The 27,250-nt window shown below is 46.4% G+C and overlaps 1 protein-coding gene across 5 annotated transcripts; it reads right to left on the bottom strand.

Moving 5' to 3' along the window:
* BPGM (bisphosphoglycerate mutase) lies at window positions 1-25,160 on the bottom strand. Of its 5 annotated transcripts, XM_054035925.1 has the most exons (6): window positions 25,044-25,160; window positions 22,525-22,613; window positions 21,173-21,268; window positions 17,866-18,517; window positions 3,901-4,114; window positions 1-1,321 (listed from the first exon to the last, which is right to left on the bottom strand). In XM_054035925.1, the coding sequence occupies exons 4-5, from the start codon at window positions 18,464-18,466 to the stop codon at window positions 3,933-3,935; spliced, it is 783 nt and encodes a 260-aa protein (XP_053891900.1). In that variant the 5' UTR covers window positions 18,467-18,517; window positions 21,173-21,268; window positions 22,525-22,613; window positions 25,044-25,160; the 3' UTR covers window positions 1-1,321; window positions 3,901-3,932. The 5 variants fall into 5 exon arrangements, with proteins under 5 accessions (XP_053891900.1, XP_053891882.1, XP_053891892.1 ...); XM_054035907.1 differs by having other exon boundaries at window positions 1-4,114; window positions 25,044-25,159; XM_054035917.1 differs by lacking the exon at window positions 22,525-22,613 and having other exon boundaries at window positions 1-4,114; window positions 25,044-25,159.
* Window positions 25,161-27,250: the final 2,090 nt, after the last annotated feature.

Here is a 27,250-nt window from a genome sequence, read left to right as displayed (position 1 = left end):
TTAAAGTTGCATGTCAGGTGGTTTATTGAATTTTAAAGAACTTGCCAGCTCTACAAGTAAATATTTAAGTGTTCTCAACAGGATCACACAACAAACCACACATTTCAAACACATAAGCAAACCAACCATGCCTATGTTGCCAGCTGTGGAAATGCTGTATTATTTCCAGAGCTCTGAAGCTCACTCAAGATCAAGGGCAAATGCATCTTCTAATCATGGACTGAGAAGGGTCACCAGCCTGCTTCTCATCCATCCCTTTGCTGTAAGATAACAGAGCCTGTAGATCAGGCCCCCTTTCCCATGAATGCTGGCTTCTGTCCTCAAGTATACCTCCCCTCCCCACCTCATTGTGTGTCAGTAATATAGTTACAAGTGATGCCAAGAGACCAGTGCTGGTAAGTGCTCAAACTCCTGGCTTGAGCCTCCAATTCTGCTCCCTATTGAGGGGCATTTTATAGCCCCCCAGGAGATGATCAAGGTCTCAGTCTGTTGCAGCATTGCCAGTGCAGGAAGAAGAGCATGAGTACTGAACCTTGGTGAGCTGCTTTGTCATCGAATAGAGTCTCAGCCCAAACACCTGCAGTCTAACTTCCTGCTGCACTACCAGCGCATTGCAAAAAACCCGTTCCATTTGAAACCATTTTTGATCTGCCCCACTCGGCTGGTTGCTGAACCTAGGGCTTCTGAACATTTACTCAGCACTTTCCCTCCAACCTGTCTACTTAAAGGTCAGGTGTTCCTAAGATCAGTGCTCCTTTCCCTTCTGCGTGAGAGCATGACACATTGATATCTAGCCCTGCCTGTGTGTTATGTGACACGCCTGCACAGTTGGGCTTATTTATCAGCATTCTGAGCGTTACACTGTAGCTGCAGCATCTCAAGTTCCCAAAAATTCCTATGTTGCACTGCTTTGGCATTGCAGTATGGTAAACAGCCGAGAGCCATGCTCTGGCCTCAGGTACAAGTCCATGAATCCCAGTGTGGTCAATGGGAGTTGCATGTATATAGCAGAGAGCAGCATGTGGTGCTGGTAGCCTTAGTTGCTAAACTATACTAATTATTCTCTACAAAAAAATACTAGATTACCTACATTTCTTTTCACTCCCACCACACCACGTTCAGGCATCTAAGTACATCTCAAACCATACAGATGAGGGACTCCACTCCTGCTGAAGTCTGTGGTAGTGCTGCTTCATGAACGTCTTTACCAGTGCTAGTGTCAGTTGTCACACCAAAGAGTAAGCCATGTTAGTGATGAGGCTCTTCAGTATGGCTCTGGAAAGTGAACATTCACCGATTGGCAGCCAACGTATTGATGCTACTGTGGAGGAGGAGATCATTTGACTCAAACACCATATACAGATGAATAATATATACAACAAACCATACACCAGGCTGTAGGTTGCTTATCAATGTCACAAGTATAGGGGATTGCATAGAGGTTCTCATCTAGTGCACAATACATTTGAGGATTAAAGTAAACTGTGACTTCGTATTTTAGAAAGAGAAACTTTATCTTAAAAACAGGAGAGACTGCCACCAGCCCCCTTTTGCTAGTGCAATATAAACAAAGAAAAAAACCTAGGAGTCCAAATGCCATTCATGTCAAGGAAAGATACCCAGCAATATGTCTGTTACAATCAGCATGCTTTAGTGACACAAGCTACTACTACACTCTGAAAGTCAGAGCGCTAAAGAAGTGCAAGGCTGCTTGACTCGCCAGGAGGCGGTCATTTTCTTGAACCTATAAAAATCCAATTAAACAAGCCACTCACCGCAAACAGCTACATGTGAGATTTTTTACAGGCATTGCACTCAGGGAATTCACAGTTGTTCCCTTGGCAGTCATAGCTTGGCTGCACTGAATATACAAAGGGCCAAATTCTGCCTTCCAACAGGCACACGCAATTTCCATTGAAATCAGTGGGAGCTCTGTGCATCAGAGGGCAAAATTGGGACCATTGAAAGAGTTCAGTTACTGGGATGGATTCAGATTTAAGCTACAGCAGTTTTACACCAGCGCAAGAGAAACAAGAGTAAAGCCTCATAACGTGGAATTTCCGGACAAGAGTACCTGTAAAAAAAAAAAAAAAAAAACAACCACAAAGTTGAGGTTTTTTGGTTTTTGTTTTTGAAAAGGAAATTAAAGACACCACACACTGCAGTAGGTAGTTGTGATAAGAGGTTCACAGGAACGAACTCTGAAGTAAATATTAATGTTCTCTACTGTTTACATCACATGATGAAACAGCTGTATTTATGTCCTGGAGTGGCACTGCACATACACTACTCCCCATTACAATCTCTTCAGTATTGCTCTTGCAAGGAGTTAGTTTTGGGAACACCGTGGTAATCTCGCTTGAAAAATGTTTGTAGAGTTCAGTGGAGACCACTCTCTAGCCCTTATCTGGAGTGCCACAGAGTGGTGGAAGTGGGGAATTTCAAAGGTTTGGATCAGGCCCTATTCAAGTCAAGTCAGTGTTATCAGGGACTTTAATGGGAGTTGGATCAAGCCTGTAGATTCTGTTAAGTGCTTGAAACCTATCCAGGTTACTGTTCTAATTAAGGGCTAAGTCCATGCTAAGTCTGAAGTTCTATTCATGCACTAACCTCTTTGTGTTCTGTGTTTTGAGGGCTAACGTCTGCTAAGTTACAACAGTGAAATTCCACTAGGTTTGCATGCACGTGTACATATCCCATGAACAACCTGGCTGCAGGAGTGTCATTTCAATGGGTGGTTTTATCACAGGGTGCCCGGCTCCTCTGGGAGCCCCATTTCACAGATGGGAACTGAGGCACTATGGGTACGTTTACACAGCCTGCAGAAGCAAGCTTCCCAGCCTGGGTCGACAGACTCAATCTAGCGGAGCTCACACTAGTACTCTAACCCCTCTCCCAAGGCTTCAGAGCCCAAGCCACCCCGTCCAAGTGCTGTCTACAGAGCTATTTTTAGAGCACTAGCATGAGCCCCATGAGGCTGTCTGTTGACCCAGAAGCTCGCTGCTGTGGGCTGTGTCAATGTACCCAGAGAGGCTAAGTGACTTGTCCAAGGTCACACACAAAAAGTCTGTGGCAGAGGAGGGAGTTGAACCTGGGCTTCCCTCGTCCCAGGCCAGTGCCCCAACCACTGGGCCATCCTTCACCTATCACTGGTGCAACCTAGCAGAATTTAGCCCATAAAAACGGTTTTTGAAAGTAAGGCAAAGGGGGAACAATGGAGTGGGGTGTTCTTCCAAGCACACCCCACTCCATTGTGTGGATAGTAGGAATGCACTTTTTCTGGAGCAAGAACTAACCTTGGAAGAGTCAAGCCACAAGATACTTTTTTGTGCTTCAAAAAAGAGCTGCTAGCAAAAATGCATTCTCAAGCACAGCAGTGTCACTGCAATAAGACGACCAGAGAACTGCCTGTAATGTATATGCTAGTGCCACGGGCAGGCTTCTTAAGAGGTCTTCCAGTAAAGAACAATCTAACTGGCACTTTACTACCAAATACTTTTTGCAAACTGGGAGCGTTTAGTGCTTGTGAAAGCGAGGGACGTCAAATGTTATTGGGAGCCAAGTGTTCCGCAGTGCAAGCTTTCCTCACAGAGCTCGGTCAATACTTCTTAATCCTGACCTGTAATATACCCTACCATACTGCCGGCTTGGGCCTTTCTTGGGCAAAGATTTGTGGCAGACGATAGCAATTTTATGTTCTCCTTCCTACTGCTTCGGATGAAATCAGCCACCTCCTTTTCACCTGTAACCCACACTGGGATTTGAACTCTAGTCTCCAAAGGTGAAAGGCTGGTGTACTAACCTAACGCATCACTAGCACTCCTAATATTTAAAAATTAACAAACTTACGAAGTGCAACTTAACACTCACAAAGCACTACTTATTACCACACACACGCACACACACGGGAGTGGGGGCAGCATCCGGAAGCATTATTTCTTCTCAACAGGTTTGACTTTCCCTTGATCTTCCACTTTTCTAATGGCAGCTTGGATAGCCTCTTGATCACCTAGAAACTGGTGACGGCTAAGAGGGCGCAGATGCTCATCGAGTTCAAGGAGCACAGGCACGCCAGTAGGGAGGGTAACATTAACGATATCCTCATCGGAGATGCCTGCAAAAAGAGAGAACAAAAAATGCCACACAGTTAAACCCAGCACAAGACAATCTCCTGCTTTAAGATTGCCCCCAAGTATCTCCAAAGACGTTGGTCCACATTCTCTGCTGCAACAGCAATCTGTTCAGCTAAGCAAGGAGTTGAGGTGCAGGTCCCATTATGGCTTCTTGATTATCTGCCTGGCTCAACCCTAGCCCCAGTGCAGGTTAGCGCTAACCTATGAGAGCTGGCAACAGTCCCTAGGAGACTCTCAATGAGCTGGAACACGACATGGAGGGGTGGCATGGGAACCAGCTAGATGCACACTGGGAACTTCACTTCTGGGACCCAGAGAGCCCCTTAATGCCAACTGGCAAAGCGCACACCATACCCTAACTCACATCAGGCTGGACACATTGTGTAGGATGTCATATGCAAACTGGTAAGAAGCTGGGCATGAATATTATTGTGTGATTTATGTGCAGGCGGTGTATAAGGAATTATAGAGATGTGCTGGAACTATGTTCCTAAAGTGTGTTCAGCACACAGTGCATAAGTCCAGCCTGTCCTAGGCAAAGAAATGTTTTGCCTGCATCTCCAGTGGAAACGGAGCAAGGTGAGGCCAGAAACAATGGAAGTACACTTACACAGAAGGTAAACAAAGCCATCAAAACTAGCAAGTGTAGGAGAGATTTCCCACCAACGATCACAACAGGGGATGCTCAGGGCCGGCTCTAACTTTTTTGCTGCCCCAAGCAGCAAAAGAAAGCGCTGGCCCGCCGAGCGCCGCAACCCCGCCCCGAGCACCACGTCCCCCGCCGAGCGCCGCACCATCAGAGCGCCACCCCCATGAAATGCCACGTGGCACCGTGCTGCCCCCCGCCACCAAGACTGGCTGCCCCTTACCAGGTGCCGCCCCAAGCATGTGCTTGGTTGCCTGGTGCCAGCCCTGGGGATGCTGTACCTCCAGGAAGCCTGCCTGCCTCTTGAAACAGAGACAATGGCTGTTGGGAAATATAAGCAGGAACAGAAAGCCATTTTGGCATCCATCACCTGAGAGACAAGGAGCCAGGAGTTCTTGAAATGTGAGAAAGGTGGAACCTTCACTCAAGGGGACTGAACTCTCTGGGGGGCTGACTATAGTGAGAAACCTACTTAAACAAAGACTGTAACTTGCTGAAGTACGCTTTAAGTCACTAGAAATCATATTTTGTTGTTTGTAACCTTTCCTCTCTTTCAGTCTTACTTGAAATCACTGAAACCTATATTCTTGGTTAATAAACTTATTCTTGTTTTCTTACAAAGCCCTCTCACAGTGCTGTTGCACTTCACTTCAATGTATGTCTCCAGCTCACCTGACAGGCTGATGGGCCCTCTTTGGAGGCAGCAAATACAATACCTTCTTGTGAGTGTACAGGGAGAGGGACTGGACACTGCAGAGAGACATCTCTGGGGAACTTGGGAGCTGGGGTTCACTGATTGTTACCTGCAAGGCAAGGTGTGGACTGGCAGCATCCTGAAGAATTTGCTGGGCAAGGCAGACAAGCTGGTGCATCGGGGAGCTGATACATAGCTTTCTTGCTGCTAAGCTCACTCATACTGAGGCAGAGCAGTAACATGGTGGTTCGCAGTTTTGGCTGACCTGAACAGGATGTCAACGGGGGAATTTCCAGCAAGGGAAATGAAATCAGTTTCTTCTCCCTTTGGGCCACGTAAGTGAGGCAGGGAAGAAAATCTCCCTGCAGAACACACATCTTTCTCGAAGGTGGCTCTTTTGGGCAGGGACGTCCCTCTCCCCTGCCTTCCACGGCATGTCTGCACAGTGCATAGCAGGGCAGGGCGCTGATCCTTAATTGGTGCCCAAAGGCACGACTGCAGTATGAAACAACCTCTGATACACAACCAATTTGTCAGTCCTTTTGAAGGGATTATTCAAGATTTACACACACACACCCCCACCACCCTTGTTTTTAAAACCCTGAATGCTCCAGCTAGAGTCTAGAAAGACAGACTTAATTCTCCTGCTATTAGGGGCAGATCTACACTGGGAACTTACACTGGCATAGACACATCTCCCAGGGCTGTGAAAAATCCACACCCCGAGCGATGGAGTTAAGCCGACCCAACCACACACATCCCACCCCACCCCAGACAGCACTAGGCTGACAGAAAAATTCTTCCATCGACTTAGCTCCCGCCTCTCAGGGAGGTAGATTATCTACACTGATGGGAGAACCCCTCCAGTAGGCACTGCTTGTATCTACAGTGAAGTGTGATAGCAGTGCAGCTGTAGACATACCCTTGGCCTAGCACTGATACAGCTCCACCACACTGCTACCAGTACCAGGGCTCGTCTACATTTGACACGCTACAGCAGCATAGCTGCACAAGCGCCACTGCAGTGCTTTGGTGTAGAAACTACCGACACCAAGGGATGGGGTTCTCCCATCAAAGGTAATCCACCTCCCTGAGAGGCAGTAGCTAGGCCTACGGAAGAATTCTTCTGTCGACCTAGTGTTGTCTATACCTGGGGTTAGGTCAGCTTAACTACATCCATCAGGAGTGGGGATTTCACACCCTGAGCACTGTACCTGGGTCATCCTAAAATTTTAGTGTAGGCCAGGCGCAGACTTTTGTGCCAGACCTAAACAACATGGTAGTAAGAACACTTGTGCCCTCCCGACATTACTGCTCCCACTGCTGCCAGATCAACAGTGAGAAAATTGCTAGAGTAAAGGGAGCTTTATTTCGGTCTCCATGTGTTTGTGCTGACTGCCACAGACAACCAGTGACAAGTCTTTTCTGCAGCTGCTGCCATCTGGGAGCAGTTTTCCCTCTTTCCACCTCGTTGACTCCACAAAAGATGGCCATTTCTCTCTCCTACTTTTATTGAAGTCCACCTGTTTTTAATTCTAATGCATTTTGGGGATAGAGATTCTAGGAGACAGACTACACAATAAAGCTGTATTGTACTGGTCACATAAATCACGAGAAAAAACCCTCAATCAGTCCTTCTTCCCAAAACACACACCGGCCCGCACACACCAAACAGACAGCTGAAAACCAGGATTTAAATGTAGCCAGAGAGTCATTGCAGGTTGTTTCTACATAATGGGTAAAATTTTCAAAAGCATCAGAGTGATTTTGGGGTCTACACTCTTGGGCTGGAAGGTGTAAATTCCAGCTCCAGGAGACATACCCATGCTAGCTCTGCTCGAGCTAGTGCATTGAAAGACAGAGTGCAGCCACAGCTGGGTGAGCAGTTGGAGGGACTAGTTGTTTTACGCTATTTTTAGAGCTGGAAATTTCCACTTCCAGCTCCAAGTGTAGACATATACTTTGGTTCCTATATGACTAAGTAATCATGTACGTGCGTGTGAAAATGTTGCCCCATGTCTACACATACGTTTTCTCCCAACAAAAATCTGTGCACCAGAGTAAGTTGTTGATAATGTCTTGGTTCCCTTTTAGGAAAGAGGATTATGGAGGCAGATTGTAATTGGAAAACTAGGTAGCCTGAAGTAATACAAGTTCAGAAAATAAACACAACCAACTTTCTAAACAGACTAACATGCCAAATGGACAAAGGGACAAGAGGCAAAGTACAGGTGAGCAGCTAAGAAAACAGACCGTTCTCACAGAGCAAAGGGGGTAAATTGACAAATGATTTTCACATTAGGTGGAAGGCAATCACCAACATATAAACCAGGAGTTGGCAACCTTTCAGAAGTGGTGTGCCGAGTCTTCATTTATTCACTCTAATTTAAGGTTTTGCGTGCCAGTAATACATTTGAACGTTTTTAGAAGGTCTCTTTCTATAAGTTTCTAATATATAACTAAACTATTGTTGTATGTAAAGTAAATAAGGTTTTTAAAATGTTTAAGAAGCTTCATTTAAAAATTAAATTAAAATGCAGAGCACCCTGGACTGGTGGCCAGGACCTGGGCAGTGTGAGTGCCACTGAACATCAGCTCGCGTACCACCTTTGGCACACATGCCATAGGTTGCCTACCCCGATATAAAACAGTCAAGACGTTCAAAGGAGCACTGTTATCATGAATGCAGGAAAAACACTGATCACAACTTGAACTATCAGTTGCTTTAATAAGGAAGGTTTAGCTTCATTTAAAGCTCTCCATTGTTTCTTTCAGAGCAGTTAAACAATAAAATTCCTTTGCCCATGGGAACAGGATGGCAGATTAATCCTAACAGGATACTTATACCGCTCTACAACTGTATGCTCCTTTAATACAAAAAATTGCTAAACAAAAAGTAAAGTTCACAGATCTCATGAGCAAATCTCATTCATTTTATAATTTTGCCCTGATATACTCTAAGTTTGTGGTTTCAGTGTGAACTGAAGCAAGACTATTGTTGCAAATGACAGATTTGGGTTTCAACCCCAAAATTCAGGAGGACGTATGCAGCTGGAGAGATGTTCATATAAACCCTTGCAAAGTGCAAGCACCAAAGTTTCTGACAGCTTTACTCACTATCCTATAACTGATCAAAGTCAGTCTGTAAGACAGTAAGACACTGGCTGAGAACAGAAGAATTCTAACCAACAGCTCCAAGAACCTCCAAGAGACTACCATATTCCAAGAGAATACTCTTCAATCAATAAACTTTTAGAATTCCCATGCAGAAACTCTGGGCTGCTGTATTCTTCATTTAAATAAAGGCTGTAGGACATGGTGTCTTGTATTCAAAGGTTTTGTGTTTGTAATGCTAATGGATTTCAAAAATTCACATGGCACTCACCTAAAAGATCCTTAAGAACTTTATAATCTATAAACCAAATTCACCCCGATGTAAACATGTGCAGATTAACTGGCTTCCTTACAGACATGGCGAATTTGGCTTTATACAAGTGAGGAATTGCTGTGTCTCCCCCCCCCCCCCCCCTCTAAAATTCAGCCATGATTCAGTACTGATACAACTACAGTGCATCTGGTGAAGACACACTAGGCTGACAGGAGCACTCATCAACATAAAAAGCCCACCTCCAGCGAGCAGCAGAAGCTATGTCAGCAGGAGCAGCTCTCCCTGTGCACACAAGCGCTTATGTCGGTGTAACTTGCAACGCTCAGGTGGGTGGAATATTCATGCCCCTGAAAGGACACAAGTTTTGCCGACAGAAGCTATGTCTACTCCACAGCCTAAGAAAAACCCAGACTGTTTAGATTATGTGCCACCTGACAAGATCACAGCCAAAGATGAGAGGTGAAGGTTGAGGAGAGAAGGAAGAAATCCAAGAGAGGCGCTTCACACCTGCTTGGTTACTTTTACCACAATGAGAGTATTTGCACATGGGAATCTTTTACTCAGAATAAGATATTTATTAAGCACATTGGGCACCCATTTCAGTTGCTTGCTGAAAACTGCACAGATAAAAATCCAAGAGCACTTCCAGACGCCAGCCTGGCTAAGACATTGAACAGAAATCAAGACACTGGAAACATGCCACTCTGACTAGCATAAGTGTCGGCTAAAGCTGCTATCCAGTTACTTCACACACTGTAACACAAGCCAAGTGACCTTTTACTGCACTTCTGCATCCATATCAGTCCAGGTTGAGATCCATCCTCTCTCCCACTCTAAGCAGGGTAAGATAAGGTCAGTAGTTGAACACTGACCCTCCAAGAATACCCAGGTGTGGCAGGAAATACTTATGATTCAGTAGGTAGGACTCATTCCTCAGAGTTAAAACCAAGCCAGTGTCCCAGCACAGTGTTAGTGGGTACAGTGTTACTGGCGATGTGATCTTTCAGGAGTCTTAAGAGTAAGATTTTGCCTACTCATGGTCACTTGCAAAGTAGGGATGTAAAATGTTAACCAGTAAGCATTAGTCTTACCAGTTAACCGTTAACCCCCATGCCAGCTGGCCCGAGCAGCTCCAGCTGGCCCTTTAATCGGTTAACTATTTAAAAAATATTTTATTGCTTAAACTGTTAACTTTTTAAATGGTATTTACATCCCTACTTGCAATCCTACAGCACAGCACTTGTGTCTTGGGGAGAGTCCAACCTAGATAATTGCATTCTGCCTACCTAAAATTCCTCCTGAAGTTTCAAGTGGCCATTCTGTTCTCTACTTCCTATCCCATAGTGTTGTGTGATGTTTTTGTACGCTGTTAAACAGGTACCACATTCCACCTCAGTGATGGCACCATTTCAGCACCCATTTCAGGAGCAGGTGAAGTAAGTGATCCCTACTTTGTAAAGAGAAGGTCTAATAAGTTATTACTGTTGGATCAGAACTAATTTCCAAGCACATTTATTTATGCTGCCAAATTTGATCCACTGAAACCCACCGGACTGAAGAAGTGTCAAAGGTTTCTTATGCTGTTATCCTTCTACAATCTTTGTTTGAAGTTTGTTGCTATAAAAGAGCTTTACCCCCTTGCAGTACATGACATCTTCAGGCTTAAGGACACACGTGGAGCCAGATTCCAGCCTCTGGTCCAGACCTTTTACATCACTCTGACAACACAAGGTTGCCTAATTGGGGCATCCGAGGATTCCCCCTGCAAGGGAACAAGGACACAGCACTTGCTGGATAAGCAGAAATCACTACTGGAACAGGAGTTTCACTAACTTTTGTTTAATGGGTAACCCATACAAATTACTGCTCTGAAACATTTCTGCTTAGGAAAACATTGTAGATGGGCATCTGATTGCATTGGCTTTCTAACGTGACTCATTTTCAAGAGTCAGTCCAGCTTGTCTCATCTGCTTTTAATAAGTAACCTACGTATTTCAGAACCCCTATGAGGTCATTGTCTTACTGTTTACAAGCTTTTCCTTTCCTTCCATCTCTATGGTCACAGCAAAACAAAACATAAAAACCACACCAAATATCTGCCCCAATTAAACAGTGCTTGCACCCAAATTGCATCTTCAGGACATGATTCTTCAGACATACTGTACAGAATTTTGCACAGTACTAATCAAATTCCGTGACAGCTTGCACACAGTTGCAACCCCATTAATGGCTAGTGCAGAATTTGGCCAAGGATGTTTAGATTATTAAATGAGGCTCCAATGTATTATTCCTGTTGGCAGTATGTAGAGGGCCAGATTTGGATCCTAATTACACAGAGAACTCCATTAAAAAGTCTGGATTTACATAGGTATAAAGCAGAATCTGGCTACTAATCTTTATGGTACTCAGATTGCTTTAGTGAAACCGAGGAGGCAAAATGAAGGACCTATTTACATTAATGTAGCAAGTTACATAGAACACTCATGAGGGCATTCCGTGCCAAAAAATTAAAAATTCTGCATAAAATATTTTAAAATTCTGCAAATTGTATTTGTCAAATAAATGTGGAGGCTCCAGCATGGCATTGGGGAGCAAAGGCCACTGGCCACACAGAGGTGGGAGATCACTGTGCAGCTTTCCCCACACCCCTGGGACACAGACTCAGCGGTGAGGCTGCACCCAACCCCGACCCAGCACAAGGACTGGGCCTGCCCCAGAAACACCCCATGGCTCTGACCCTCTGTGCCAGGTGCATCAAGTATGAGCAGGCAGGCTCAGCAAGACTGGAAACAAGTGTGGAGGGATCCAGGTGTGGGGCGAGAAGGTTGTGTGGGGCAATCTGGGTACAGGTGGCTCCCTGGGGGATCTGGGTGCAGAGGGGCTTGTTGGGGGGTTCTGGGTGCAACTGTAATGGGACTTTGCAGGGGGATCCAGATGCTGGGGGAGTGGGGCTTGTCGGGGGGGGGGGCCTCTGGGTGCAGTGAGGAGAGTAAGGCTTGGCAGGATAGTCTGGGTATGAGGGGGTCTGAATGCATGGGGGTTGGGCAGATGGGGGAGCAACTCCCTGTACAGGGATCCCTCCCCCTGCAGCTGAGGAGCAATGGGGGGCAGGAAGCAGGGGGGCTGGGAGGGAAGAAGGAGAGTTTGCTCCTCCTAGAGCCGGGGGAGAAATCTGGGCATGGGTCTGACACAGCCCCGCATGCCATGCAGGGGAAGAGGAAGTCCCACCCTCTCCAGCCCAGCTGGGACTAGCAGCTGAGCCCAGCACAGGGTAGGAGCCACCAGCCAGGTCTTCCCCAGTCCCACCCCTTGCCCCACAGTGATTTACCTCTCTGCCAGCTGCCCTGGGTACCTGAAACATACTGCTGGGGAAGGTCGCATGACCACTCTTGTGGCTTCCCTTTGCTTCCCTGTCAGAAAGGGATTTTTCTGCAGGGAAGCAAAGAAATCTGCAGGGGTCATAAATTCTGTGCACGTGCAGTGGCAGAATTCCCCCAGGAGTATTAGAAATAGGTCTCACTCCCGTCACCCATAAGATAAATAAATCCATGAGACTTATTGCCAACAGGTGTAAGAGGGCATGCTCTGTCCTCACCCTCTGATGCCCAGAAGCCACTCAGACTCTCCAGTGCATAGCACCTTCACATTATTTATTGTCTCACCAACCTGAATACATCTTGTGCAGGAAAGTATTTACAGTGGTTTCTCACCCTTTCCCACAGAGGTGGAGAAACAGATCACTTCCCTTGGGATCTCAGAGCATACTGAGCTCTCCTAACCCAGTCATTTCCCTCTACCTCCCACTCAGCTGAAGGTTAATTGGTTCATCAGTCCCCAGACTGATCAGCTAATTAATCACATTCCCCAATCAGCCTTCTCCAGAGAAACGTATGGTGCCTAGGGGTACATCTATACAGCAAAGAAAAACGCATCGCTAGCCCATGCCAGCAAATTCAGGCTCATGGTGCTCACGCGGCGAGGCTGTTGCCATTGCTGTGTAGCCCGAGCCCAGAAGTCTAAAGTCCAAGTTCTGGGACCCTCCCACTCTGCCAAGTCCTAGAGCCCAGGCTCAAGCCTGAGCCTGGAAGTCTACACAGCAAGAAACAGTCCCTGTAAGCCTGAGTTGGCTGGCATGGGCCAGCCCTGGGTTTTTCTTTGCTGTGTAGACATACCTTAAGTGATCAGAGGACTGGCTCACTTGTTAGTCTCCAGCACTCTGTCACGCCAGGGTTCACACACAGATCATTCCCTGCACATGTGCCCTTCCTGCTTGTACATTTCAGCCCCATTAGCATCATGGCCGGAGCATGGAAGAAAACAAAGGGAGGTGCTACGCTCCCTGCCTGCCAATTGAGAAGCACTGCTTCAGACTCTGGTAAGTCACTGTCCTCTCCTGGTGACAGCCCAGCCCAAGAGCTTGATTTTCCTGGCCCAGTCTGATAGTGGGCAACCCAGCCCGCTTTGTGTATGCCCGCAGTTTCAACAGGATACAATATTTTTTTCTACATTGCCTGTCCTGACGATTGCACAGTACTGTTAAACAGTGACTGGGTTTTACCCCAGAGGAGGCTGCATTTCAGTGGGGGAGCAAAGCAGAGAACAATGCCTCCCAGAAGCATATGTGGCTCTCCCTTCTCATCCACATGGAAGGGAAACTCAGTTGCTCCTGCAGTACCTGTATCCAGAAGGAGCACTTAGTGGGTCCACAGGGAGGAAAGAGTGTTGGCTGGGAAGGGATGTAGAAGGTTCCTTATGTAAGGCTTGCACGGCAAAGCTAACAGCCTGGGGCTGCAGTCTCTTTTCCAAATATCCCTCTGCAAATTGTCCCCTTGAAATTATACTGTAAGACCACTCACAGTAGTAAGCACTACATCTGGGAGCGTTTCCATGGTGGGGGCTCTTACAGAAGGTCCTCAAAGTCTGAAGACCCAGTTACCAGAAAAAAAATGCAGCAGGTTCCTTTGCGGAAGTATTTAAGGTGATTGCCTGTGTGCACCCCAGCTTCACACTTAAGCAATGAAGGGAATCCAGCCTTTGACGTCAGACTGCTGTAGTGCTACTAAATCTTAACTTCACCATATCTGGCCCTTAAAAATAGAAATTAATGAAAAGGACACGCGGCATGACCAGATCACTTCTCTCAAAACCACAATGTAGATATATATAGTTACAGGCAGCCAGGGTGCTGCAAGAGGCTTCAACCAGCCAACACAAAACAGAGAGGGAAAGAGGAACTTAAGGGGAAGATTTTCAAAAGCATAAATAGAAGTTGGACACCCGACTTATTGACATTCAATGGGAGCTGGACACCTAACTGCACTCTGAGCATCGGGAAATCTCCCTTAAGTAGTTCTAAAGGCATCTACCACCATCACAAATTATCTGAACAGGGCACAAAGAGCACATGCTCCTAGGGAGGACAATTTTATATCCCACTTTGCATTAATGGGCAGGATCACACAAACCACAGAACCATATTTATCTGTCACTGACTTCAGGAGAATTACACGGAGGATGAAATTGGGCCTGAAGTAGTTATTGAAGAGTTGATGCTGTAGGAATGAGAGCTTTTAAACAGTTTAGTTTGGGTGAAATTCACTCCTGTGCTGAGGAACTATGCATCACGTAAGCACTAATCGTTGCTCTGCGCAGGAGTTTGTTTCACCTCCAAATGCATGGAGGAAGGGGGAGAAGAGGGGTGTGTGTGTCCCAATCTGTGTTAAATATTGTTTTCAGCAGAACTGCTTGGCTGTTTTTGTTTTTTAAAAACCATCTTCCATGGAAATCATGACAGATCTTTCAGGCATTTCAACACATCCTGCTTAAATCCATTCCTACCACCGAACACACACAATCAAAGCCTTGTCAGCCAGGAAAGTCTGCGGCTCCAGAGCAGAATTTTTTTTTTGGTGGGTGGGGGGCGGGTTAAATGTGGTTAGCAAGCTTGAGCCTTTCAAGCTTTGTTGTAATTAACCATAATGAGGGCAATGTCCACGTCCAAGGAACTACTTGGCCTGGATTTAGAAGCAGCTGTGTTCCAAAGATCTTTATAAAGGAGTCAGTGAAACCTCTTTAGGAAAGTCTTTTGCTGAAAGTTTCTCTGAAATGATTAACTATGTGTTATTTTACCTGTCTTAACCAGAGAAAGGAAAATCTGTTAGTACTTACTTCCGTTCAAAGCCTCTTGGCTTAAATCAAGGTATATGCAGCTGTAGTCTCAAAAGATAAAGCAGTCAATATAACCAAAACATTCAGAAGTGGCCACGAATTTTTAATACCCAAGTTCAGACATCATGAGCCTGATTTTCAGATGTGCCAAGAACCCACAACTCCAGCTGAGTTAATGGGAAGCGCAGGTGTTCAGAGCCTCTTAAAAGAGTCAGAGCTAAGATATCCCAAGTTGGTCACCCAAAAAGACTGTGGCCACTCAAATGCGTTGGGCCACACAAATTCATCTGCGACTTAAAAGACAGCAGAATCAGGATCTACTCAGGCAGGACTCCAACCAGTGGGAGCAAGGGGCTCAACACCTTTCAGGAAAGGGTCAGCACCTCAGAGGGCAAGGCCTCCTCCATGGCCACATTTAACTTCAATGGGAGTTTTGCTCAAGTATAGATGGAGTATTAGATCGGAAGAGAAGGTGGCATGTCGGGGTGCAACTCTGCTCAGCTGTGTTATTTCTCTGCTGTAGTATATATAGTTCCTTAGGGACCATACACAGCTGATTTATGCTTAGAGCAGTCCCTAGGCTACTCTAACTTATGCTGAGGATTGGACAGCTGCAGCTTCAGAATCAGGGAGCTGGAACCAGCTCACTCCCCTCCCACACCTGCACCAAGTGGATCTTGGTGCAGGAGAGTCGCTGGTTACAAACTCATTCTATAGTCCAGGGGTCTCAAACACACGGCCCGCGGGGTTATTTTCTGCGGCCCGCGAGCTCCTCGCAGCCCCCTGCCCCCCTCAGCGTTTACCTAGAGCAGCTCCGGCCTGACACGCACTGGGGGCAGGGCAGGCAACCCCCGCACCGGGAAGCCAATGGAACCTGGGGAAGGAGGGGCGCAGGGGTGTGTGTGGCTATTGCTTCAGGCACAGCCCAACAGCCACACACACCCCTGCGCCCCTCTTTCCCCAGGTTCCATCGGCTTCCCGGTGCGGGGGCTGCCTGCCCTGCCCCCGGTGTGCGTCAGGCCAGAGCCCGCCCCCCCAAACTTCTCCTGCAGCTGAACCCCCTGCCCCGAGCCCCCTGCTGCACCCCGACTCCCTGCCCTGAGCCCCCGCTGAACCCTGCACCCCAACCCCCTGCCCTGAGCCCCCTGCTGCACCCTGACCCCCTGCCACACCCCTCCTGCACCCCACACCCTAACTCCCTGCCCTGAGCCCCCGCCACACACCACACCCCTCCTGCACCCTCTGGGGGCAGGGAGGGGGCGGAGTTGGGGTGGGGATTTTGAGGAAAGGGTTGGAATGGGGGCAGGGAAGGGGTGGGGCCAGGGCGGGGCCAAGGGCAGCATGGGGGAGGTGTCAGTAAATGCAGCCCTCAGGCCAATGTACTAGTCCTCATGTGGCCCTCGTGGTCATCTGAGTTTGAGACCCCTGCTATAGCCTGTAGGGTTAGTCACGGACATAGCTGGCTCTGAACATGGTTTGTGTCTGCACACAATGTGGTTAAAAAAGTTACACAGAAACTGTGCTCAGCTAGTGGTGTATCCCCCTTGCCAGGGTTCTTGGCTGGCACATAGCTGTTTTTCTGTAATTGATTCAGTGCACTTTTTTTGTGGGCACAAGACATCCATACCATGCAAATATAACTGGTTTAGCAATCTTCTTCCCAGCTCTGTGAAGTACATTCCAGAATACACTCAATGCTCTCTGCATACCACTGTAGGTGTACGTTCTCTGCACACTTTGGTGAGACAATACTTGCCCAGACTGTGCCAGAAAGAAAATGATGTTGGGCAGTGCAGTAGGTGCAGATGCACAAACATGGGTTTGATGATAGAAGTGCTGTGTAACACTGGCTTGTATCTACTTGCAACCAGCAGAGGTGACTACAACTCTAGCAGATTACAAAAACATGGTTAAAAAAAAAAAAAAAAAAGTCATACTGTGACCAGGACCTACATCTGTAACTGAAGAACTGGAAGGTGGATTGTGCTAATTTATGGAGGACCTAAACTTGGACCCATGTCTGTATAAAAAAAGCCTGTCCCAAAATTGGCCCTGGTCTATCCCAGCTCACACCCCCTCAGTCCCTAAAGGAATCAACAAGCCTTTGCAAGGTCCAGGAATGCAAGTTTAGCTGTTCACTGTGAAAGGATAGTATATGTATAGATGAATGTTTTAACAAGCATCTACCTGACACAGTATGTCAATACAACCATGACTTATCAGTGATGTTTCGCAAGCAATTACTCTTAAAAGAAGATCTACATCACAGTTACAGATAAGTATTCCCCTCACACACTTACAGCCAGCCACTTTAATGATATGGTGAGTGGAAAAACAGAGTATAAAATCTGTTTGTATCAATCAGCACAGTTAAATAGGTGACAGTGTGGAAAAACAAAACGAAACAGGGCCAGATTCTGATCTTGGTCACATTGGCGTCTATTAACTCTACCGAAGCTGGATTGGTTACTCTCCTCTTTTTTACACTGGTGTAAATCTAATCTCTTAAAAGATGAAGAAAAAGCAGACTAATTGTGTGGCACTGCCTTCCTCCCATCTGATTTTTGTTCAAGAGACCAATCTATTATTTTGTCCTTTGACACCAGATATTAAAGCTCTTACATTGTTTTATGGAACGATCTTATGGGATCAAATGCTGCTTGCCATTTAAGTCAGTGTACTGCTGCAAGTGTGGCAAAACTGGCTCTATGTATCAAATGCAAAAAAAAAAAAAAAAAAAAAAAAAGGGTTGGAACAGCCTACAAGACAACTTTTTAAACAAACAGAAGCCTGGTTACTGTTACTACTAAAGCAGAAAGATTGTGAAGATCTTTACCTTCCAGATGCTTGAGCAGTGCCCTAGTGCTGTTTCCATGAGCAGATATGAGGACCATTTTGCCGCTTTTCAGTTCTGGTGCTATCTTTTCATTCCAATAGGGAAGGAGTCTCTCCAGAACTTCTTTTAAGCTTTCAGCCTTTGGGAGTTTGTCCTGCGACACATCACAGCATTTGTATCTGCGATCATTATAGATCTCTTTGTAGTAAGGATGAGATTCAGTTATGGGAGGTGGAGTAACATCATAGCTTCTTCTCCATATTTTCACTTGCTCTTCACCATGGTTCAGCGCCATTTCAGCTCTGTTGAGACCGATCAGTGCACCGTAGTGGCGTTCATTCAGACGCCATGAACTTTGGGTGGGAACCCATTCTTGTCCCATCTCTTCCAACACCAGCCAAGCAGTCTGAATAGAACGGCTTAGGATGGATGTAAACACATGGTCAAACTGAAAACCTAGTGCTTTGAGGTGTTTCCCACAGTTCCGAGCTTCCTTTATCCCATCGCTGCTCAGCTTCTGATCCACCCAGCTGCAAAAGCGGTTTTCTTTGTTCCAGGCTCCTTCCCCGTGTCTTAACAGAACAAGTTTGCACTTATTCATTTTGATTCTGGCTTCACTCAGCTTATAGTCTAGTGTTTAATGTTGAGCCATCTAGACAAGAGATATGAAATGAGTATGTCACTAGAGAATAAAGTAAAATTAAGTTGTATGTACTTTAAGTGTTGTATCCACTGAAGGAAGTTCTTGGGTGTCCTCTGTGCCGATTGCTAGCCTTTGCATTCCTTTCCTCCCTGCTACATAACAAGTGACCACCACCTTCCCTTAGAGTTCACTTCTTCCACCCAACTTGTAATTTTTAGCCCACTTAGGTCATGCTGATACATTAATTAAAGCAGCAGAGATTGCATGTCAGATCTGACATACAGACTTCCCTCAAGTCCTTATATAGTGCAACCTTGGTCTACAGATCTAATCGTGTTTCGTCACAGTTCCCCAGACAACCTTCGTTCTGACCATTATGCCAGTCTATGTTCACTCTCTTCCCATTCCTGTAACTTTGTCCACAACTCCCCTTACACATGAAACACCCTCCCCATCCCACTCATCCAGCCACATTCTCAGCAGTTGAACGCCTTATTAAGGCCATTCTAGGATGCACATAACTAGTGAGCATATATTATATAAAATAAATAAATAAATACATAAATAATAAATAAAAGAGCCCACGGAAGACACACTGGTTATTCCTTCCTCTTGATTTCCAAGTAAATCTCATTTCTTTTGTGTCCATGGATTAGACTGCAAGATGTTCATGCAGGGACCATAGCCCTTTCATTTCTTGTACAGCATTGGGCAAATTTGGGGTTATTGATTTTTAACAACAATATCCAGAGGAAAGCTATCAAAGCACAGCACATTTTCTTTTTGTTTATCTGTTTGCCTCATCAACAGGAGTCTATTATCTTCAGTGGGAGATGGATTGGGCTGTTAGGCTAACATTTTCCAGAGTGGCCACAGATTTTCTGGGTGCCCAGCTTGAGATACCTGGGACCTGATTTTCAGAGGTGCTGAACATCTGCAACTTCCATGAACACTGACTGGAATTTTGGGGGCTCAGCCCTTAAGTCTCTCAAGCTGGGAACCCCAAAAGTCTCCAGCCATTTTTGGTCTTACATTATGAATGGTGTGGGCCAGGGACCATGCATTCCACTGCCTTCTGAACAGCACAAAACACATCAGCTTTGCAGACTAGGTCTTCAGCAGCTATTCAGAGGGGCTAAATTATCAAATGGAATCAGTGTTTTGATGCTGCTGACTACAACAGTGTGATCACACTGAACGGTGTGCTAGAATTCTCAACCATCACCATGGAACAAAGTGTACAGACATAACACAATGGTACCATGAAGCACTTCTTCCAGCTACACATTTCAGTTTGGTTACTATTTGTATTGCTATAGCAGCTACAAGCCCCAGTCATGGATCAGGACCTCACTGTGCTAGGTGCTGTACAAACAGAACAAGAAAGTCCCTGTCCTAAAGATCGTACAATTTTACCTTACGTTTACAAAGCATCTGCGATGGGGTCTATCAGACTCTCTCTGCACCCGGCTGAAGACATCAGGATCCAGACACCTCAGCTCAAGGAAAACCCACACAGGCCGGGCTACCAACAAAACTAGTTGCTGTGGGGGCCTAGAAGAGCCAGGAGGAGACACTGACCAATTGAGAGCCAGCAAGCCAGTGATGGCGGCTTGCCTGCTCCCTCTCAGGGAGGGTGCTGGTGAGGCTGCCACAGGAGAGGTGCTCCTCAGTAGTAACCCACTATCTGATGCCAAGCTCATGGCATAGGCCATTCGGCTCCAGGCAGGCTGCCACAGGGTCCCAAAGCATTTTACAGGAAAAAAAAATGCAGACCTCTTCAACAAAGAATGGAAACCAGGTGGACAAGTGGGAGGGGAAAACAAAGATGAAGGCCACAGAGTAAAACAGCTGCTCTTACAGAAAAGGGCCACAGATCTTTTCTCCTGATTCTCCATGGAGACTACTTAGTTCTGAATCTCATCAACACATGTCCTACTCCACACACACCCTAAATTCATAGAAATCAGGTTTGTACTACAGGAAGTTCAAGTCAACCCTGATGGGATTGAAGCTTGTGACTCCATAAATTGCAAGCAAGAGGCTTACAGTATTAAGCCATCTCTTTGAGAGCCCAGGGTTCTAAGAAAAAAAAATGCCACAAAGCATTTCTCCCTCTGGAGGAAAGAGGAAAGAGGAAAAAAAAAAAAAAAAGTGCTTCCCTTTCAGTGGTCTCCTCCCACGGAGACTTTAAAAATATGCTGCCCACAACAAAATAGCATGCAAGTTCCTATAGCACTATAACCTCATAAAGGGCCCACAGTTTATAAAGAAGGTTCATTGTCTAGATACTGAACGTTTATTGTCGAGATCAAAGGATTGTATCATCCACAGGAACTGATCAACTGATTTACAAGTCCAAATTCAGACCTGATGTGACCAGAAAGGCAAGAAAGTTGCACCCTCTTACATAAGTTCTGAGCTGGGCATCACGGAAGCCCAACACAAGTCACCTAGAGATAGGGGAAAAAAGGACCCACTCAGAGATAAATTCGTCTTGGGCATAACTATGGACTTCAGTACAATTATATACAAGATTTGGACCACTATTCTCGTAATTATATTTAGAGGGGAGGGGCAGAAATAGGTTTCCTTAAATATCAGCACAATACTGAAATAATTAGCTAAAAAACTAGAGTGACATATAGAAGTAATTGTCCTCACCTGAACTATTGCAAATGCATTCCACTGGCACAAACCCCCAGGCACAGAGACTTGAGCTGCTGTCAAAAGAACATCATGGCCTCAGTATGAAGCTATCTGCAGGAAAAGAAAAGGCAGTTAGAGTCTTGCCACAGGAAGGAATTACACCGACAGATAGTCATGGCAACGCTGTCAAAGTGAGCCACCAACCCTGCCTCTTTGGGTACATCTACATGGCAGCTGGGCGCGTGCCTCCCAGACCAGGCAGAGACTCACACTAGCTCCGCTTGAGACAGTGTGCCGAGAATAGCACTGTGGATGTTACAGTCAGGCTAGCTACCTAAGTTCAGTCCCACACTATCTCCTGGATCTGAGTTTTGGTAATTAGCCCAAGCCTTCACCACTGCCGCAACATCCACACTCCTATTTTAGCATGCTTGCTTGAGCTGAGCTAGTGTGAATCTGTCAGCCTGGGTTGGGAATCACCTCCCAGCTGAGCATGACACAGATCGAGCACTTCAGAAGAGAGAAATCTGCTTGCCCCCCAGATATTCCAAGAAGCCACTAACCCCACCTCTCCAGAGACTTGTTTAGGCAGCACAGTCTCTGTCTTGAAGAGCTTACAGACGAATAGGATACAGGTAGGAAACAATAAAGGGGATATTGCCAATGTAGAAAGACTTCATTGAAGAAATGGGTTGGACACATGTGGAGCCTGTCCCAAGTGAAGAGGGCAGCATGGTAGATGGCACAAAGCCCAGCGCAAGGGGAGAAGAGGCTCATTAGGAGATGTGGAGGAGTTTAAGCAGCAACTGGGGTCGGGAGGAGAATTATATTAGGGTGTAGATGTAAGGATGGAGCTGTATCTTACAGATGAGAGGTTTGTTGTTCCACTCGGCTACACACAGTGAAGCCAATGGAATTACACTGGACTAAAACAGCTGTGACAAGAGTGGGGAATCAGATCTGAGAAGCTTGAACTTAGTGCTGAAGAACAGAAGCTAGTGAAAGATCTGAGAGGAGAAGTGATGTGGCCAGAGCAGTGAAAATAAATATGATCTTGGGAGTCATGTAGCTGTAGCCTGGAGGGGGATGCAGGAAAGAGGTGCAGAGCAGGAGCAGGAGGCTACAGTACTAGAGATCAGAAGCGACCATGGAATGAAGCAAAGTTATAGCAGCAAGAACAGAAAGGGATAGAATGTAGAGACACAATAACAGAGGAACAATCAACAATTCATAATTAGAAGAATCCTCTATATGGGAAGTGAAGGAGAAAGAGGAACCAAAAACCAAGCCTCTGAACCCCACCTCCTGGGGCTGAGCAAGAAATTGAGGACTCTAGCTCTCTAAAGCAAGATCCCCGACATCCTTACATGTGGGTTCAGACAGATGGAAGTTACTGATTGGCTTCTTCTCTGGGAGACACTGACCCTGTCTCCCTGGGTGAAGTAGGCAACGTCACCTGTAGGGAAGGAGATTGGGGAAATGACAAAGTGGAGAAAAGATCAGCTGCCTCTGTGCCCAGCTACATGCTGTTTATTTAGAAACCACTCACATGCAAAATATCCCAGATGCTATAAAGAGACTAAAAGTTAACCGTTTGTGCATTGCAGAGTACTCATACTCATCAGTGGTGGAGACAAAACTCTGCACTGGTTAGAGAAAGTCAGGTAATTGTGCTTGCTCAGGAAGTATTCTGCACCTGCAGTTATCTGGATTACATGAACAAATACAGGATTTTGCCTACATAACAGGCAAACATGCATTTTGCACAGTTCTCCCACTGCAGAGATTTGAACACATTTGAGTCAAATGGGCTCATCACGGTTGCCATTCTGATTTGGTACCATTTTAGACACACTTAACACAAGGTGAAGGACCAAGGTGAATCAGGCCCTCTATTTGAAACAAATAACATTAAACTGCATTTTTAAGCTTTCCAAAACTGTGCTCTCTCCTTATTCCCTTATTTTAAAAGGCCACTGCATTACTTCCTATGAACAGATACCAACACAAAATAACGCAGTCTCTATTAAGCCACAGTAGACTTTTCCAATATTTTCAGATCGGTTCTGTATTTCTGTAAGCACATAGGTAGATTTAGTATCTAAATACACAACACTACCATTTGTCACAAGTGAAGTTATGCACTTTTCAGAGTCAGTTAACTGGATGATCTTTTATCAGAATTAAAATATTTTTTAAAAGTAGCTGAATTTGAAAGCTTCAGGATTGACAGTCAAAAGTCAGAGATGGGGGGGAGGGAGGGGGAAGGGAAGACTTGAAAAATGTTACCTTGGATGATTTAACAAATGTACCTAAGCGACAAAGGGAGCTTAAATCCTACTTTCAAAAGTGATTTAGGCAGTTAGGCACCTTGTAAATCCCAAATCAAAGGAGTTAGGTGGATTTGGGCATATAACTCACTCACGCATCTTTGAAAATTTCAGCGTAAGTGAGTTAGGTGCCCAAACCTACCTAACACCTTAGACGGAGATTTACAAGGTGCCTACGTGCTTAAGTCGCTTTTGAAACTAGGACTTTGACACTTTTGAAAATTTTTTCCTTTGCCTGCCCACAGGGCCAGTTCTTTGTTCAGTTAAGTTTTAAGTGACAATTCACAGGGCTTCCACCACTTTCCCTAGGAGAATATTCCCCAATAACAGATCTCAGTTTGATAAAATTATTCCTGATGTCTACTCAAAATTCCCCCCCCTTCATAATGTCCAGCTATTGATACCCTATAGTGCCACACCAAATAGATTCTTTCCTATTTGGATATTGCACCTTTCAAGTATTCATAGATGGTTTCACATCCCACTCCACCTTTTCAGCCTATTTTCAACATCACTTTGATTATTTAAGAATGTTCTCATTGCAAAATGCTCAGGTTTCATTCTCAGATAGCCCTTACATGTATTCCTCCCCCCAATATTTTTACTGATAACTTTTGTTTATTCCCCAGACTGCACCCATTGGCCTCATACCTGCAGACCTGATGCACACACCAGTCCCACTGAAGTCAAAGGACTTTAGCCTTCATAAGGACAGCAGGATCAGGCCTACTGTAGAACAGCATATTTGGCTGTGCCTCACAATGAAGCGAAAGGTAACTATTGAACATGGCAACATCTTAGACTGGCACAGCCTTGAACACAATGCTGTCTCGAGGCCCGATTTTCAGAGATGCTGAGTACCTGCAGCTCCTACTCTGACCAGATGACATTATGGCTCTGAGCACCTCTGAAAAAAATCTAGTTCTGAATGGCAGATGTTTCTTGTGAAAACACTCCCCATTCATAAAGGCGATACTGAACAGCACCTTAGAGATTGCTCATTTAGTAACTTTTTTAAAATGCTATTTTCCAAGCACCAATCCCCCTGCCCCATCATTTACATTGCACAGCTCACATTTCTGATTTGTAAAAAACAAACAAACAGGGTAGTAACAGCCTGGGAGGAAATTAAGTTGTCCCAAGTGGCTTTCATGCGGCTAGAGAGAGAGAGAGAGAGAGAGATCAGTAGCGCTAAGAATTACCACTTCTGTTCAGTGAGCCAGCGTATAGCCGACCTCAAATCCTAACTCACATCACAAGTCGGGAGAACCTACAAGCCATCCTCCCTCCCCGCAGGCTGGCGTCACCAGCACACGCTTCGCCTGCATGCCGCATGGGGAGCCGGCTCGGGGCAAGCCGCTCGGACCACGAAGAGCCCAGGAATACGGAGGTGCATTGGCGGAGCTGGATGGGGGGGACGTTGCATTTGCACCAGCCTCGACTGTGCCAGCAGATCCCTCCTCTGCATGAGCAGTTCACCCCTCTGGGTTCACCAATGCAATCCCTCTCTAGCTGGCTGTGTTAATTAAATCTTCCCCCAATCAAAACAATTTTACCTGGCAGACAGCGAAGAGTTAAACCACCCAGCAATATCAATGCAGCGCCTTCCAGCAGCCTCACACGCTAACAGGTTCAAACCGGCTCCTAGAGAGCTCCCGTGTGAGCGGGGTATTGAGCTGTCATTCATTAAATAGCCGGGCCGCTCCCTATCAGAGCCGGGCCTAGGGCTGGACTAGGTGACCTAATCGGTCTTTTCCGGCTCTAATTTCTGTGATGCTATGGGAGAAAGAGAGTTTGATTGGCTGGTGGACCAGATAAACGTAATCGAAAGCCAATCGGATTTGGTTTACTGGCTGCTATGGGATCAAGCAGGGTTTTGTTTTCTGGGACGTGCTGCTGGCGGGAGCTCTGGGATCCCATTGTGAAAGCTCTGCTCTCGTGTGACGTGGGGAGTTGGAGTGATTGCCCACTCTGTGATGGAACCATTGCCACCCCCTCTCTCTGGACGCTGGTACACCAGCTGCCTGCCACATCCTGTCCCTCGGGCTGGCACAAAAGCGATTTCTGTAAAACACATTGTTTGCTTTTGGAATATGCCAAATTGCACCAGGAATCAGGAACTTTCCAAACTCTTTCCAAGATGAGGGTCGCTCGCTCCAAGCCCCCTGCCAAGGTGTCTATACACCCACCTGCAACGTTTGAAAGTAAACAGATTCAGCACAGTACGCTCCCCATAGTTTTCAAGAACCAAATGCAAAATCACATCTCTTTGTGTTGCCTCCTTCCTTGGTTAGGAAAGAAAGAGCTTTTGTTTACAGAGGAAGCCCAAGTAAGATTTCCCAGTTTCTTACCCTCTCCTCCCTGCAAGCATACTTACCCAGTACAAGGGGTTTATCACAGGCAAAGGGGGGGGGGATTTTTGTGGGGAATCCTTGGTAAAATATTGGCAACAAGTCACAGGTTTAAAAACACACACAGACACCCCTACTAAAGAGAAAGGAAGGATCAGCAGCAAAAAATATCCTCCTAGAAGTAAGCGCCTGACACACAAAAGCAGAGGGCAAAGAAGGGCATAGCATCAATAAATTACAGACATTACGTAGACCAGTGGTTTTGGCCTGAGAGCCAAAATATTATTTCAAAAGGACGAGGAGGCCACACTGAATATTTTAACTATTTATCCTATAGCCCCAGTACAAAACTTGTCTTGCCTTATTAGCCTCTTAATATGACTTTTGGAGTTGTTTATCCCTCCCACCCACCAATTTGTTCATTTCCAGTTGAATCTTCAGTATTGCCAATCCCAAGAGTTCAAAAGCCATGAGTCAGACACCCCCAAATGCATGAGATTGGCCCCAAAATGATATTGTGTTTTCTGGTCTGTCTTTTGGTTTTTGAACCCCCACCGCAGCCCACTCCTAATGTGTGTGAGGCAGTCAGAGTTTTAACATCTCTCTCACATGGCTCCTGCTGCAGAAGCCCCAGCTAAAATCAACAAACAATGGGTTTGTATGAAATGCTGTTTGATGATGTCAAGCTTCCAGCTTCCCCCAAACCCCAAAATTCAAAGTCATTCTGTGCCCCTCAGACTAGTAATTAATTGTGCACCCCACATCTGTCCCTACCTCTGCCCCTCCTACAGCTCCAGGGATTATCCCAACCCACCCCAGGGCTGGAGTTGCAGGGATGGATTGTAGAGGGAGGGAGGAGACCTACCCATTTTTCACAGGAGATGGGGAAATGGAGCCAAATACCCTGAGCTGCTAGGATCTTTTTTGCAATCTTCCTCTCCTGCTGTGAGAATGTATTGGGTACTCTCTCCACACAAACACACAGGCCCCTGCCCAGGGGAACAAGGACAGAGTGAAAGCTCTGAGGGTAGGGTTACCATATCTAATAAATAAAAAAAAAGAGGACCCTCCACAGGCTCTGGCCCCGCCCATTTCCCCACCCCTAGCCCCGCCCCAACTCCACCCCTTCCCCACCCTAACTCTGCCCCCTCCTCCCTCCCACTCCCAGCCACGCGGAAAGGGCTGCCCGAGCGCTACCGGCTTCACGGTTTGCCGGGCAGCCCCCAGACCCTGCGCCCCCGGCCGGCGCTTCCCCAGCGCAGCTGGAGCCCGGGAGGGGAAGCGCCCAGCCGGGGGCGCAGGGTCTGGGGGCTGCCCGGCAAACCGTGAAGCCGGTAGCGCTCGGGCTTCGGGCAGCCCCCATGCCTCCGGACCCTGCGCCCCCAGCCGGGCACTTCCCCTCCCAGGCTCCG

Source organism: Malaclemys terrapin, chromosome 1, assembly GCF_027887155.1.
Source record: "Malaclemys terrapin pileata isolate rMalTer1 chromosome 1, rMalTer1.hap1, whole genome shotgun sequence".
NCBI classification, from domain to species: domain Eukaryota; kingdom Metazoa; phylum Chordata; order Testudines; family Emydidae; genus Malaclemys; species Malaclemys terrapin.
This window is presented reverse-complemented; position numbering and strand designations above follow the sequence as displayed.

Excerpts from the sequence above, each read along its gene's own strand:
- BPGM (XM_054035925.1), bottom strand. The coding sequence starts at position 18,466 with ATGAATAAGTGCAAACTTGTTCTGTTAAGACACGGGGAAGGAGCCTGG. Across the intron at positions 4,115-17,865 it reads ACTGCTCAAGCATCTGGAAG|GCATCTCCGATGAGGATATC; the intron begins GTAAAGATCTTC and ends CTCTTTTTGCAG.